The sequence below is a fragment of the Euphorbia lathyris genome, chromosome 3, assembly GCF_963576675.1.
Source record: "Euphorbia lathyris chromosome 3, ddEupLath1.1, whole genome shotgun sequence".
NCBI lineage: Eukaryota > Viridiplantae > Streptophyta > Magnoliopsida > Malpighiales > Euphorbiaceae > Euphorbia > Euphorbia lathyris.
In genome coordinates this window covers 34161351-34177186 of record NC_088912.1, presented here as the reverse complement: position 1 = coordinate 34177186, position 15836 = coordinate 34161351, and the positions used below count along the sequence as shown (strand labels likewise).

Below are 15836 nucleotides of genomic sequence, written 5' to 3'. Positions count from 1 at the left end.
TCCAATTAGCAAACGGAGCACATCTGTTTAGAGTCTTGACCGAACCTCCCTGCTTCTCAGTTTCTTCCTTGATGCAGTTAAAATCCCCACAAATCAACCACGGCTCATCAACCCCTATTTCCAGCTGAGTCATATCCTCAAAGAATTTCCTTTTGAGAGCCATTTGGGGTCTAGGCAAGAGAGAGAGAGAGAGAATTCCACCTTGTTTCTTTTTAGAGAGATAGATAAGCTCAATATCACTTTACATACTTAATATTTTATTTAATATTTTAAAATAAATTATTTTTTAACACATTAAATTTTTAATATTTTAAATGAATATATTAAATACTTAATTAATTATTTTTTAATATATTAAACATTTAATTAATTAGTTTTTAACACATTAAACTATCTATTTAACATGTCAATTAAACCCAAAAATTACTATTTTTACGTGAACAATACATATTTATTTTTCCAAGAATATTAGAAATAAATTTTATCATATTACTATTATTATTTTATAAGGATAAGGTTTCTTTAAAAAAGTGAAAAAAAATACATCTAACGATAATGGTTAAAAGCAATTTTATTCCTAACGGTGCAAAAGATCTCACATTTACTCAATTTACTTCGTAACTAGTTCAATCTGAACAGTTTAGTCTGCTATTCAAGTCTTCTCAGCAGAAGGAGGTGATTAGCGACATCTAAGACTAGTTTCACTTCATGTTTTGCTTCCTTATTCGCTTACTACAATAACTTATTTCCAATGAGGTAAAAGAAGAACGAAATGAGGTACGGTAGGAAAGAGAAGTTGCAACTGATCGTAGATCAATATATAAAAAAAGTTCTAAATATAATTTTTTGTAGCATTTGATTTGTAACTACTCGTATCAGTTCACCCACTAATTAGTGCTTTAAAGAAAGCTCAGCTCTTTGGCACGATCATAGATGACCGATTCGAACGAAGATGATAGAAGGGTTCCGCAAGGATCGATATGAGCGATTAGGACCCATACCAATAGATTAAATCTTTTTTTATTCATGAACTCCACAATTAGACTCAAAGTTGGGGAAGGAAAGCAAATAAACTAATTGTTTTTGGATTGCACAATTTTAGACATTAGAAGTACAATTATTTTTTATTATCTACGTTAGAGGTATTATTACACTTTATATTTGCTATATATCTGCATCTATAAGATTAAACAACCAGTTTCATCTTTAAGATCACACGTCCCCAATTATATATTGTTTAATTTAATAAATGTGCTGCATTAATATTCAGAATCAAGATGAAATGGAATCAAAAGTAGAAAAGCTAGTGAATGCTGACTAGAATTTCCATGTGCTAATTGACTATTATATACGCAACACAAGTGACTCCACATGCTAATGTTCATTCTTTAATCCCAGATATATATATAATATAAAGGAAGCATATGTTAACTTACCATTTCTTCTCCAATCCAAGAATGGAAATCTTTTCCAAGTTTTTAATTTCCTTTCTTATTCTTCAAACACTTTTCTCCATAACCCAATCAGCAAATTCAAACCTGTTTCGAGAATATATAGGAGCCAATTTCAACAATGTCAAATTCAGCGATGTTCCAATTAACCCAAATGTGGAATTCCATTTCATCCTCACCTTTGCCGTAGATTACCATAAATCAAATACTTCTTCACCCACCAATGGAAAATTCAACGTCTTCTGGGATTCTAAAAATCTCAGCCCCTCAGAGGTCACTGCAATTAAGGCCAAACATCCCAATGTCAAAGTAGCTTTGAGTATCGGCGGAACTGGCTTGCAAGGCCGCTTTGTTTACTTCCAACCATCGTCAGTTAAATCGTGGGTTTCCAATGCAGTTTCTTCGCTGACCCGTATCATCAAAAAGTATAACTTGGATGGAATTGACATCGATTACCAGCATTTTCCGATCGAGATTGAGAGTTTTGCAGAGTGTATGGGGCAGCTTGTAACAACATTGAAGAAGAATGGTGTGATCTCTTTCGCTTCAATTGCTCCGTTTGATAATGATCTGGTTCAATGGCCTTATAAGGGTCTGTGGCGAAAGTACGGGAATTTGATTGACTATGTTAATTTCCAATTCTATGCATACGATCAAAGAATAACTGTGTCACAGTTTCTGGAGTATTTCAATTTTCAGAGCTCATACTACAATGGAAGTAAGGTTTTGGTGAGCTTAGTTAGTGATGAAAGTGGAGGATTAACACCGGCAAATGGATTCTTTAGCGCCTGCAAGAAACTTAAGAGGAAGAAGAAGTTGCATGGTATCTTTATTTGGTCTGCTGATTTTTCTAAGGATAAGGCTAATGGTTTTCGCTATGAAAAACAAGCGCAGGCTTTGTTGGCAACCCGACATTGATATTTCCTTCAATTTCCCTGTTTTGTGTTTTCAATTTCCCTTCATTTTTCCTAATGTTCCTTTTGTCCATTAGTATATCCTTTTGGGTTTCTAATTATATATGATAGATGAGGCAGCTTATTTTGATTAATGAATTTGTGATTTTCTCATTATTGAATTCCTCGACAATTTTGAAAGTCATTAACGAGGATATAAATGCATAAATCTATTTTTATTCGATATGTCACTCTATGGAATTTTACCAACTTTGTAAAAAAACAGATAGAAAATCAATCCAAATTTATAATTGGATCATGAGTTAGTGATAGAGTAATTAAATGGTGTTCCACCTTTTCCTTTCTCCTTTTTGCAACTTTTCCTTACTCCCTCATTCTAATTTCAACATATATTAGATGAGAGTATAATTTCATTTTTTAGTATACAAAGAATGAATGAGCAAAAGTTCATATGTTCTAAATAGAGTAAGAAACTGAGTTTCAGAATAGTTTTTATTTATTCATATTGCATATAAATTAAAGACTCATAACATATGCTCCCTCTTATTATATATATTAGAATGACTGTTTGTACAATTACACACTTTAATTAAATTTTATTTGGTAGTTAGTTTAATTTTAATATCTGGGATTTTGTAGATCTTTACTATTAAAGAATTAAAATTAGCATGATGAGCCAACTTACCCTCCAAGGCACTTGATGAATAATGTATAATAGTCAAATTGTAGTCAGCATTGACTAGCTTTTCTCATTTTGATTCCTTTTGATCTTTCACAAATTGTTTGTTTAATCTTTGGTTGTTGTGAATTATGCAACACAATGTTTTAAATTATTTTTTTCCAGACAAGAGTCCTTCACATGAAAAACATAAATAAAAATAATATTATTGTTTTATGAATGTTTATAACTTAATTCTTGATATATCAAAAAAAAAAAAAAAAGTATGAATCTTTATTTTAGAAATGTCAAATGATTTTTTTAAATGTTAATTTATGAACTGGCGGCAAAAATTCTTTCTAACTGCCACTATATTTTAGGCTTGATATAATTGAAATAAGTAGTTGACAAAATTGTTAATAACATTTAAGATATGAATTTCCTTGTAAATTTCCCTTCAAATGACCATCCCCAAACCCAAATAAAAAAAACAAATAATATCAAAGAGAGAAATGGTAAGATTAAGTGAACTAATACAAGTCTTGGCCGTTACAACTGTCCCAAATATAATTAGAACAAAAATGAGGATGTGAGTCCCACTAGTGAGGCTCCGAACTGATCATGTCAAAGTTGGCCAGCACATCAGCAACCTATTACCTTCTCGAAAACCGTGAGACACGACGAAATGCATTTCACGAATCAAGGCGCGACACTCCATAAGTTCCTAATGCTTCTCCCAGGGGCCGATAAGTCAGCATGACAAAATAGAGATACCACATAGACCGAGTCACTTTCAAGCTAAAGATGATGCCAACCCTTATTGTAGGCCAAACGAATTGCATAAAGCGCAACATAGAGTTCCGCAACATGCACTAGGGAACAAGTAGTCGAAAAAGTAAAAGAACCCACTGAGTGTCCAGCAGAATCCCGAAACACACTTCCACCAGCCTTCATTGATAGTGGTAATAGAGGCATCTGAATTACTCTTGATCCAGCCCGGGATCGATGAGGCAACAACTGCAGCGTGTGGAGCAGATCAAGTTCAACCGTTGAGTTCCAAACAGAGCCGAATGACAGAAGATCAATCCGACGAATTTGAAGCCAAAGAAGACTTAGTGCGGAATGAATATTAGGGGACAAATACGAAAAGATGGAGTCATTGCACGTCTTCCATATTACCTAAAGCACAAGAAGGACTGCAATGCACCAAAGAGCAAAAATCTAAGAGCTAAACCTCTGATCTGCAGCCCAGCTAAGCAGATCCGCAACAGAAGATGTGATAATTCGTCGGCCAAACAACAAGGACACACTCTGCCAAAGCATCTGAGCAAACCGACAATCCACAAACAGATGATGTATACACTCATAATTCTCAGGGTATAAAAAGCAACGGGAGACAATAGACATACCTCGAAGCCGTAGAGCATCGTGGTTGGGGAGATAACCAAGCAAAGCGCGCCGAAAAAAGAGAGAGTGTGCGGGTGGAATGAATTTTCACCAAAGGAACTGATAAACTACTAATGAAGACGGTTCATTCCCCAACCATGCATAGAAAAGTTTGACCGTGAAGCCCCCCCTTATCTGATGGATGCCAGATACAGATGTTAGAGGGGCCATGACCTCTCTGATGGCAGATATCGCACACAAGACCTCCAGAGGCTAATCAGGTAAATTCCTCCATACTCCATCCACCAGAAAATTCTCTAAAGGAGCTATGAGACGACATTGAGCAGAAGGAGAAAGCCCGACCCTATCCGCAACCGTCGGAGTAATCCATTCAGACATCAAAAATTGAAGTCGAGTTTCCTCCCCAATCCACCATGTATAATGCTGCCTGAGAATAGAATAGACCGCACGAACGGATCCCCAAATGGAAGAATTAAGCACACGACCACGAGGCAACTTGAAAGCCATAAGGAACCGCAAACGTAACAAAGATAACCAAGCATCATCAGAGGAGAGCAGACCCCAAGATAACAGAATGGGAGCGATCCAATCCTGATTCCACTAATCCCAGTCAGGCGACCCCTCCACCTAGCCGTAATAGCACAACCAAAGAAGGATTCTAACTTTTGCCAATTAACATGTTGACCAGAGAGAGCCATAATTGTTGGTCCCTTGTTTAGTTGCAAGTATAGTTCCAATGGGGGGTTAGGAACTATTTAAACTTTTTTGTAATTTAGGCAGACTTCTTTTTCTAAAGAAAAAGGTTTGAACAGCGGCGCTGAGTAAATAGTAAGATACTGGCTTAGTCAACAGGTGACTAGGTCAGTTTCTTAGCTTGAGTCAGGAGATAGCACTTAGAGTCTATTCCTGAGCTCAGACGTTCAACGCGCACAACTCAACTTGACCTCTTTACTTGGTCAGTTTTGATTATTTAAAGCAAGCAATATAAATAAGGAGTTAAGGTAAGAAATACTTCACTCAGCAGATTTATCCAGGTTCGGCTTCTTCTAAGCCTACGTCCTGTCCCCGGAACACGTTCCGAGATTTCAAATACTCTACTGAGCTCTTTAAAGGTAGAGCCTCAAACCTTTTACAATATCAGCAATTGAGTATGACAAGAGTACCTTCCTCTATACTTCTACTCAATCCTAATCTGTCCGCTGAGTACTTAAAACCGAGTACTCAGCCTCTCCTTTCTATCTCTAGAAATGATAAGTGTTTTGTCCTAATACAAAGATGTGCTAAGACACTTTAGACGATTTACAATCACTCTAGACTTTTACATAGATATGAGAAATGTAGTGTAAGAATTTTGCTTTGCTTCTTGCTTACAGAACTTGTAGAGATTCGGTCAGCGTAACTGCTTGATCAAGTTCTATGTCTTGTGAAGCTTGTGATGGCACTATTTATAGAGACGTCTGGGTCGTCGGTCATTTCGAATTTTGAAATAACCGTTGGAGGGAAACGGCTATGTGTCGTTGTCATCCTGACTTGTACAGAGCTCTCGGCCAATCACAATCATGTATCTTCTGTCCTCGGTCAGCTCAGCAGATGGTCTCTCCTTTTATGGTAAAGTCAACTGGACAGCATACTGTGTCGTCTGAACTTTGCTAAAAGAGGAAACACTTTGTCTGGAAGTTTTCCTTTGCCACCTGCTGTCTTGTACGCTTTGTCGAGACTACTCAGCAGCTTCATCTTGAAGTTGTTCCCGAAGGTCTTCTAGATCCTTCCGATTGCTAAGTTGCGTTTTGAACAAAAACGGCAATGTCTTGACATACGCGGGCCGAGTGTACTGAGTTGTTTGACTTGGGCCTTGGCTTCCGTAATGGGCTTGGGCCTTTCGATTCTTATGTCTTATAATATTTTAACTCAACATTGAACAAACACATTAGTAGAATTAAATCAAAGCATTTAAACTTAGTGTGTTTAGAATATGTATATATATTATACTTAAACAATTTTGTCAAATCAAAATTATGTGGAAAGGTGTTTCAACAAACTCCCCCATTTTGATGTTGGCAAAACTAAGGTATGCTTATACTGACTTAGTTCAGTTCTAGACCTTCCAAGATCTAATTCAGATGAGCCTAGGTCAGCTTTCAAAAGAGGTCAATGTGTGGAACATGTTTTTACTCAGTTTTGATACATGGTTAGTTTGATATCAGAGTTATGAGAAAATATTATTAGAGCAGATGTATCAAGTCTTTGTGTGTACTGAGTATATTCCTTTTTCTTTTATTTGTTCAATTTAAGATAGATCAGCATAACGCACAATACGTAAGTAAGCATCACATGAGATTAATCAATTTTGAATAAGAGATGCATAATTTTATAGATAGTCAGCAAGTCAAAATGCGCCAGATAAAAAAAATACAAGTCAAAAACTAGTAAATCTAGCCAAACTATTTCTTCCTATTCACTTGGGCAGTATTGACTTTGCCTTTTCCTTTTTGTTGCGGTTGACTACCAGATGCTTCTCCTGTGTGCTGAGTTCTATCAGCTTGTTCTTTCTCCCCCGTTTTGCAAGCATCGGGCAGAGGAGGAACGAAGGTGTCGTTGAGAGCAACATGAGTTAATCTAACGGAATACGACTTAAGCCTTTTCGTGCTTTCCCATAGACCATCAAAAACTGGAACACCATCGTCCAATGTAGCACTGGGAATTCGGATAGAGGCACTGAGCATACTCAATATATATTCTTGAGATTTTCCTACCCATGTAATAGTGTCAGTCAGCATGACATAAGCTTGATGGTACATCTTAAGCAAAGCCGAATCATAGAACTAACATTGAGCATTCGTGTGGCGCACATGTTTATAGGTGGCTCGGGAGTATTGCAACAGTTCGTTCGTCTTGAGTTGGTCAATTTCCATTTCCTCCTTACTCAAGTTGAGTAGGTGGACAGCTTCGCTAATTTGTTCGACCGAACATTGAGAAGTTGAGGAGATTAGCTCGCGAGTGCCGGTCAGCTCAGAGTTCAATTTGGTAAAGTGTTGATTCAACTCAGCAGAGGTAGCATAGCCCGTGTTGACTGCAGAAAGAGCATTAATTTGGCCTTGAAGGGAATCCATGTGATTCACCATCATTAACTGCAGTTCGGCCAGCTTGACGATGGATTCTTGCTTGGGTTGCTGTGTTTGGACCGTTGTCATGACACTTACTAGATATTTGAGACCCTTGATCTCATTTAGGAGCTGAGTGATAGACGAGATTTATGGTGACTCAACATTTGCAAACCCAGCAGCATCGGCATGAGAAGTGTTCAAATCCTGGAGAATAGTTTGAGCGGAGTCAATAATGTGACGCCCGAACTCAGTAGCATGAAGATAGGCATATGTTGCCTCAGGAATTTGCTTAGTTGCCGGAATTCTAGTGGAAGCAGAGGGACCAGCTTGGTCAACAGCTGGGCTTTTATTTAGGTCAGCTGCAAGAACTGACTTTTCAACATTCTGCGATATCGGAGTGGAAGGAGGTGGATCAGCAGAGATATTGACCTGCCCAATGTTGGTTTGAGTTGGTGCAGGAGGAGTCAACTCAGTTTGAGCAGGATTTTCCTTTGCATGCTTTTCACTTTGAGCAGCTAGGACTTTGAGCTCTTGCTCGGTAGGGATTGGATTTTCTGGAGTCTTGGCTTGTTCCTCGGGATGAGTAACAGAGGCTTGCTTTTTCTGAAGTTCCTTTGGAGAAGGCTCAGTGGGATTGGAGAAGAATTTGAACTGCATGTCCGAGAGATCAGTGATGGGATCCCGTAGAGGAGAATCACCCAAAAGGTCAATAACTGGAGATCTATGAGCCTTTTTCTTGAGTCTCCTTAATTTCTTAGCCTTTGGAGGAGAGGGGTCAGCTTGAATAGAATCAAGAGATTCAGAAGGTGAATTTACCCTTAGGTCAGTATTGAATTCTTCCCTGGCTATGTCTTGCTCAGCATGAACTGTCTTTCTTGGCACAGTTGGATTCTCAACCTGCTCAATATCCGTTGTTTGTTCTTGCACAACATTATCTTCCTGACATGGCTCAACATCATCACGCTGACCTTCATCGTTTCTTAGTTCTTCTGCTTCTTGATCAGCAGGGATTTTCTCAAGGTCAATCTCTTGGCTTCTCACGAAGTGGGAATCATCAGCAACAGCAAAACCAAGAGGGACAACATTAATTGGACTTAGACCAGAAGATCTCTTCTTCTTCCTCAGAGGTGTTTCCTCACTTTCGATTTCCTCAGGCTCATCTTGCCTTTTTCGTTTACCAGTTGACTCAGGTTCTTCCTGACCTTGCACATCACTATCCTTCTTTCCCTTAGATACGAATCGAATCCTTTTCGGGACAGCATGAACATCTTTGGAACAGGTTTGAATGGCTTTCCTCTTCTTCTCTCGCTTAGCTTGGTCAGCAGGTTCAGGTGGCGTTCTTCCCTTCCTTGGGTTGCACATCCTGTACATCATCAACTTCTTCCTCATTTTCTTCAATGACCCCTTTTCCCTTCTTAGACTTGAGGGGTTGGTTGTATACTAACCCAAACATCAAAGCTGCTGTGATTTCAGTTCCCCAAGTCTCAGTTTCATTAATCATGTCTATTTGATGATCTTCAAGGATTCTTGTAATGAGGGACCCCATCCTGAGTTTCCCAGTACTTCGTTGAAGTGCACCGATAAGAAACACCAGCATGTTGAGTGGTTGATAGGTCAGCATGTGCCAGATGAAGCACTGCTTGAAGTTTGAAGCTGATGATGCTGAGTTGATTTTAGGGAAGATAAAGTTAGTCAGGAGGTAGTGAGCCATCTTTTGATTCTGACCCATACATGTACTAGCTATTTCCCCTTTGTGGTCCTCCGGCTTACAAAACGTCACGGTGTGGTCAAGTTTCTCCTTTGTAGTCCTGAATTCCTTTCCTTTGGCTGGCAGTTTTAGCAGGGTTGCTAGATAAGATGGGGTGATCATTATTTTTTGGCTTTTGACATGGGTTACCAGATGGTCAGCATCTTCTTCGTCAACACAGAGGTTGGAGTAGAATTCCCTTACCAACCTAGGGTAGGTTTTACCAGGAAGGGAGAAGAGTCCAGCCCATTCATTTTTCGAGATCCACTCACAGAATGGTTGCTCAGCCATTACGAAGCTCGGAGAGAACCACCGACAGCGAAGTACCTCATGGTTCTTAACACTTTTATAGACTTTAAGGAATACCCTTTCCTTGGGCTGCTTGTCCTTCTTTTTCTTCTTCTTTTTTGAAGAGGTTGCGAGGTCAGCTTGAGGGATCTTGCTTGGAGTTTGGTCATGCTGACCTTGTCCTTGAGACTTGGTGGGAGTGTCGCTATATTCCTGCTGAGGAGGTGATTTAGGGTTTTCATCGGAGTGATTTCTGTCGTAATCACCACCGGAGATATTCTGAGAGTCCGACATGATTTTCTCAGAGATTTTCGAGAAGTTTTGGAATTTAGAGAGCGAGAGATTTGAATGCCAAGGATTTCGAGTGTAAAGAGAGATAAGTGAGAATTCATCCACTATTTATAGAGATTTGAATTGATCCAATACGTTGAACTAGCCGTTTTACCTCGAGATGATCAATCGACAAAGATCTTGGCATTTATGACACATTCGGCGCATGTGTTTTCTAATTATTTCTTACATCACCCTAGGTGGCTATTTAATACGCGTGCTAGCATTTAATGGTGCAAGTGGGCTTTACTCAGTTTGTTAGAATACTGAACGTTTGTGGTACTGAGTGCACAGTTTTACGTAGAGGGTTTTCATATTACTTTAGTAACTCATCTTAAGATAATCACTCAACATGTATGTCTTACTCAGCATAGGGTGATTTTCTATAACACATATTAAGCTCAGCATGTAGAAGTTACTAAATTAGCACAAGTCACTCAGCATGGTAATCACTCAACATTCAATTAAGCACATAGTATTATTGAAGAGGATTAGACATACCGATAGCTTCCCTTAGTATGTTGAATTGCTAACGTGCCAAAGGCTTCGTGAAGATATCTGCAAGCTGCTCATCTGTTGGTACATAGGTCAGCTTGATCTCACCCTTGAGTACATGATCTCTGATGAAGTGATGCCTTATACTGACATGCTTCATCCTGCTGTGTTGGATTGGATTTTTGGATAGGTCAATGGCGCTTTTGTTGTCGCATTTGACTTCAATTGTTTCTATTTTAACTCCGTAATCCTCAAGCTGTTGCTTAATCCATAGGACTTGTGCAACACAGCTTCCAGCTGCTACGTACTCAGCTTCAGTTGTAGACATGGCAACTGATGACTGCTTCTTATTGAGCCAAGATACTACACAGCTTCCAAGGAAGTGACATCCTCCCGAAGTACTTTTACGCTCTAGCTTATCTCGTCCATAGTCAGCATCAGTGTATCCAATGAGTGTGAAGTCATTTGAGGTTGGATACCATAAACCTGCAATAACTGAGCTCTGTAAATATCTAAAGATTCTTTTTACAGCTATAAGGTGAGATTCCCTGGGGTTAGCTTGATATCTTGCACAATAACATACTGAGTATTGAATATCAGGTCTACTAGCGGTAAGGTAAAGTAGAGAGCCAATCATACCTCGATATAGCTTGCTATCTACAGATTTACCTTTCTCATCTTTGCATAGGACAGTGTCAGTACCCATTGGGGTTGATATGGGTTTACAATCTTCCATATCGGATTTCTTTAGCATTTCTTTGGCGTATTTGGATTGACTAATGAAGATGTCGTTCTTACCTTGCTTGATTTGAAGTCCAAGGAAGAAGTTGAGTTCGCCCATAATAGACATCTCGAACTCGGTTTGCATCTGTTTACTAAACTCTTTGCACAAGGATTCGTCAGTAGCACCAAAGATTATATCGTCTACGTAAATTTGTGCCAGCAGGGTATGTTTACCCTTTTTCTTAATGAACAAGGTTGTGTCAGCTTTGCCTCTGACATAATTCCTGGTCAGCAGGAAGTTGGTCAACCTCTCATACCAAGCTCTTGGAGCTTGTTTCAGGCCATATAAGGCCTTCTTAAGTTTATAAACGTGGTTTGGGAGTTTTGGATCTTCAAACCCTGAAGGCTGACTAACATATACCTCTTCGTTTATAAAGCCATTAAGAAAAGCACTTTTAACATCCATTTGATATAATTTAAAGTTCATATAGCTAGCATATGCACATAATATACGTATAGCCTCTAACCTAGCAACATGAGCAAAGGTCTTACCATAGTCAATGCCCTCTTGCTGACTATAGCCTTGGGCTACAAGTCGGGCTTTGTTTCTGACCACATTGCCTTGTTCATCTAGTTTATTTTCTAAAGACCCACTTAGTTCCTATGGTCTTTTGATTCCTAGGTTTTGGTAAATCCCATACCTCATTTCTTGTGAATTGATCAAGCTCTTCTTGCATAGCGTTGACCCAATATTCATCGTGCTCAACATCAGCAAAGTTCTTAGGTTCATGTACTGAGACGAATGCAACATTTCCGAGATACTTTCTAAGCTGATCTCTTGCCATCAGCTTGTTGTCAGCGGCATCAAGAATGGACTTCTCCGAATGTCCTCTTGGAATTTTTATTTCTTTGGGTAATGTTGAGTTGTCTGGAATAGGTGTTTCTATAATATCTGCAGGAGTAGATTGGTCAGCAAAGGTAATTTCAGTTTCGTTTTTACCTTTGGTCAGCCCTTGTACTGATGACACAACAGTTTTTCTTTGGTCAGCGGAAGTTGAGCTTGGTTCATCTTCGGCGGACTGAGTTGTCTTTCCTGTAGGGTCAGTTTCATCGAACTCTATATGGACAGACTCTTCAACAACTTGAGTTCGTTTATTATACACCCTATATGCTTTACTGTTATTTGAGTACCCTAAAAAGATCGCTTCGTCAGCTTTAGCATCAAAATTTGCAAGGTTATATTTTGTATTGACTATAAAACATTTACACCCAAAGGCACAAAAGTAGCCAATGTTGGGCTTTCGTCCTTTCCAAAGTTCGTATGGGGTTATCTTAAGAATAGGTCTAACTAAAGCCCTATTGAGTATGTAGCATGCTGTGTGGACAACTTCACCCCAAAAATACTTTGGAAGCCTATTTTCGCTCAGCATTGTCCTAGCAATTTCAACTATGGTTCTGTTCTTCCTTTCAACAACCCCATTTTGTTGAGGTGTCCTAGGAGCAGAAAAGTTATGGTCAATTCCACTGACTTCGCAGAATTCATCAAACTGTTGGTTTTTGAATTCTCCGCCATTGTCATTTCTAATATGAGCTACTTTTAGGTCTTTGTCATTTTCAAGCTTCTTAATCAATGTTGTGAACATCTCAAAAGTTTCATCCTTGCTACTCAGCAAGATGATCCAAGTATACCGAGAGAAATCGTCTACAATGACTAAGGAGAATTTCTTACCGCCCAAGCTGAGTGGCTAGACAGGTCCGAAAAGGTCCAAATGTAGTAATTTCAATGGTCTCTTGGTTGAGACAATGTTTTTACTTTGAAAAGACTTTTTCGTTTGTTTACCTTGCTGACAAGCATTGCATAATTGATCTTTTTCAAATTTTAATTTGGGCAATCCCTCAACTAGTTGCTTTCTAGCTAATTTGGCTAGGAGGTCCATGCTTACATGACCAAGTCTCCTATGCCATAGCCAGGAGTTATCCTCTTTAGACACTAAGCATATATTTTTGGAAAACTGTTTTTCTAAACTCAACATGTATACGTTGTCAACACGAGGGGCAGTTAAAATCAAATTATTTGTTTTTACCTCGAGTATTCGACACTGAGTAGCATCAAATATAACCTGTCTACCGCTATCACAAAGCTGAGCTACGCTCAATAGGTTATATTTGAGACCCTTAACTAAGGAGACTGACTCAATGGTGGGGTTACCTCCGATAGTACCTGATCCTACTATCTTACCCTTCTTATTGTCTCCAAAGCTTACGTTTCCACCTCGTTTAAGCTCAAGTGTGATGAACTGAGTTTCATCACCAGTCATGTGCCTCGAGCATGCGCTATCAATATACCATAGTTTCGATTTTTCCACGCATCTCAGGCTCACCTGCATTTTAAATCACTCATCTTTAGGTACCCAATTCTTTTTGGGTCCTCGTTTGTTAGCATAGATAGGTGCAAAGTCATGTTTTAATTTGTGACGACATACTTTGATGGTGTGGCCTTGTTTACCACAGAAGTCACAATAAGTTACCCTTTTTGGGTGACTTTCTTGTTGGTCAGCACCATTGTGCTGAGCATGCCAACATACCTTAGTGGTATGTCCTTTCTTTCCGCAGAAGTCACATTGGACAATCCGCTTGTTATACCAACACACCTCTGTTGTGTGTCCCCTTTTCCCATAACAGCCACACTCAGTGAACTGTCTGCACTGACCTGTACCTGAGTACTCAGCATGGGACTTGTTTGAACCTTTTATTTGGTTCTGAAGGTTTGTGACATCCTTTCTCAGTTTCTTTGAATTTGATTGGACCTCCGAGACAAACTTGTGCATAATTTCCATGTTGCTATGCAAAGTTGAGTTGTCTTGGAGAAGATATCGGAGGTCACTAAGTTTGACCTCTTCAATCTCGTCACACCGCCTGCTGAGTGCCTTTATTTTCTTGTTACACTTTTTAGTCAGTGTATATAAATCACTCAGGGCGTTAATCATTTCTTTTCTAAGCAAATGTAAGGATGTTACCTTATTTGAGTATTCCTCCTGTTCAGATTCTTCAGAGAGGTCAGCATGCTTAGATCAAGTGTGGTCAGCAGCGTCATCGGCCATGAAGCATATGTTTGCTGACTCGGTGGCATCAGCTTCAGATGATGTTGACTCATCATTGTCACTCCATGTGGCCACCATTGCCTTTTTGCTTCCCTTCTTTTCTTTCTTCAGATTAGGGCAGCTTGACTTAATATGCCCAGTTTGATGGCACTCAAAGCATGTGACAAACTTGGAGCTGTCCTTTTTGTATTTGTCACTGGACTCAGATTTGTACCTGTCGCCTCTTCTGAATGGCGTCTTGCTGTTCTTTTCATTTTTTCTGAACAGCTTCTTCATCTTCCTTGTGAACATAGCCATTTCCTCATCATCCGATGAGTCAGCTTCGGTTGAGTCAGCTTTCATGACAAGTGATTTTTGTTTCTTGTCTTCTGACTTTTCTTTTGCTTCGAAATTTCATAGAGATCTCATGAGTCAGCAGAGATCCGATCAGCTCATCATATTTATATGTGGTCAAGTCTTGAGCTTCCTCCACGGCAGTTTTCTTAGCTTGCCAGCTCTTGGGTAAACTTCTCAGGATTTTCTTCACTTGCTCTTCTTCAGTGAAGTTCTTGCCGAGCCTCTTTAGCTCATTTATGATGTTGGTGAATTTAGCGTTCATTCCTGAGATGTCCTCATTGTCGTTCATCTCGAACAGCTCGTATAATCTCATATGTTGGTTCACCTTTGATTCCTTGACCTTGCTTGTACCTTCGTAGGTTACTTCAAGCTTTTTCCAAATCTCATGTGTTGACTCGCAACCTGAAATCTTATTGTATTCTGCAGCATCTAATGCACAGTGAAGCATATTGATAGCCGAAGCATTGTTTTGTAATTTTTTAAGGTCATCTTCTGACCACGCAGTTTCACTCTTAACAATTTTCTCATTGTCAACAGTTTTATACGGCACATATGGCCCTTGAACTATTGCAAGCCATGCACTCATGTTTGTGGCTTGAATAAAGTTCTTCATCTTATTCTTCCAGAACGTATAATTAGATCCAAAGAATAGGGGAGGTCGACTAATTGATAATCCCTCATGGAGTATCTGTGTTGTTTGGTTCCCTGGAAGGAAACGAGTGCTGTTCTCAGCCATTTATCGGGATCAGCTCAAGATAGTTATATCTTTGAGTAGTGAGCTATTAGGCTCTGATACCCCTTGTTGGTCCCGTGTGATTAGTTCCAAGGGGGGGGGGGGGGGGGGGGGGGTTAGGAACTAATATAACTTTTCCTTTTTAATTGAGCTGACTTAATATAATTTCGTAAGTTTGTTACCTCAGCTTTGGTCAGCACGGCTGATTATAGCGTAAGACAGCTTTAGTCAGAAGTTGACTAGAGCTATTTTACATATGAGTTGGGAATTGACACTTTTGTGGTCAGCTTCCAACTCAGTACTCTTATTTACTCAGTGTCAGTTTAAACAATTTATATGCTGAGTAAATATGATAAGCAACACATACAATATATATATATATATATATATATATATATATATATATATATATATATATATATATATATATATATATATATTGAGAGAGAGAGAGTTAGAGATTACTCAGTACGACTTATCCTCGTTCGGCCTCTCCGCCTACGTCCAGTCCCTAGAATCCCTCCGGGCTTTTTAAATCCAATACTGAGC

At 39.1% G+C, this 15836-nt stretch overlaps 1 protein-coding gene across 1 annotated transcript; it reads left to right on the top strand.

Annotated features, from left to right (window-relative positions):
- Positions 1-1399: 1399 nt before the first annotated feature.
- LOC136224096 (chitinase 2-like) lies at positions 1400-2479 on the top strand. The gene has a single exon (XM_066012349.1). The coding sequence runs from the start codon at positions 1425-1427 to the stop codon at positions 2367-2369; it is 945 nt and encodes a 314-aa protein (XP_065868421.1). The 5' UTR covers positions 1400-1424; the 3' UTR covers positions 2370-2479.
- The last annotated feature ends 13357 nt before the right edge of the window (positions 2480-15836 follow it).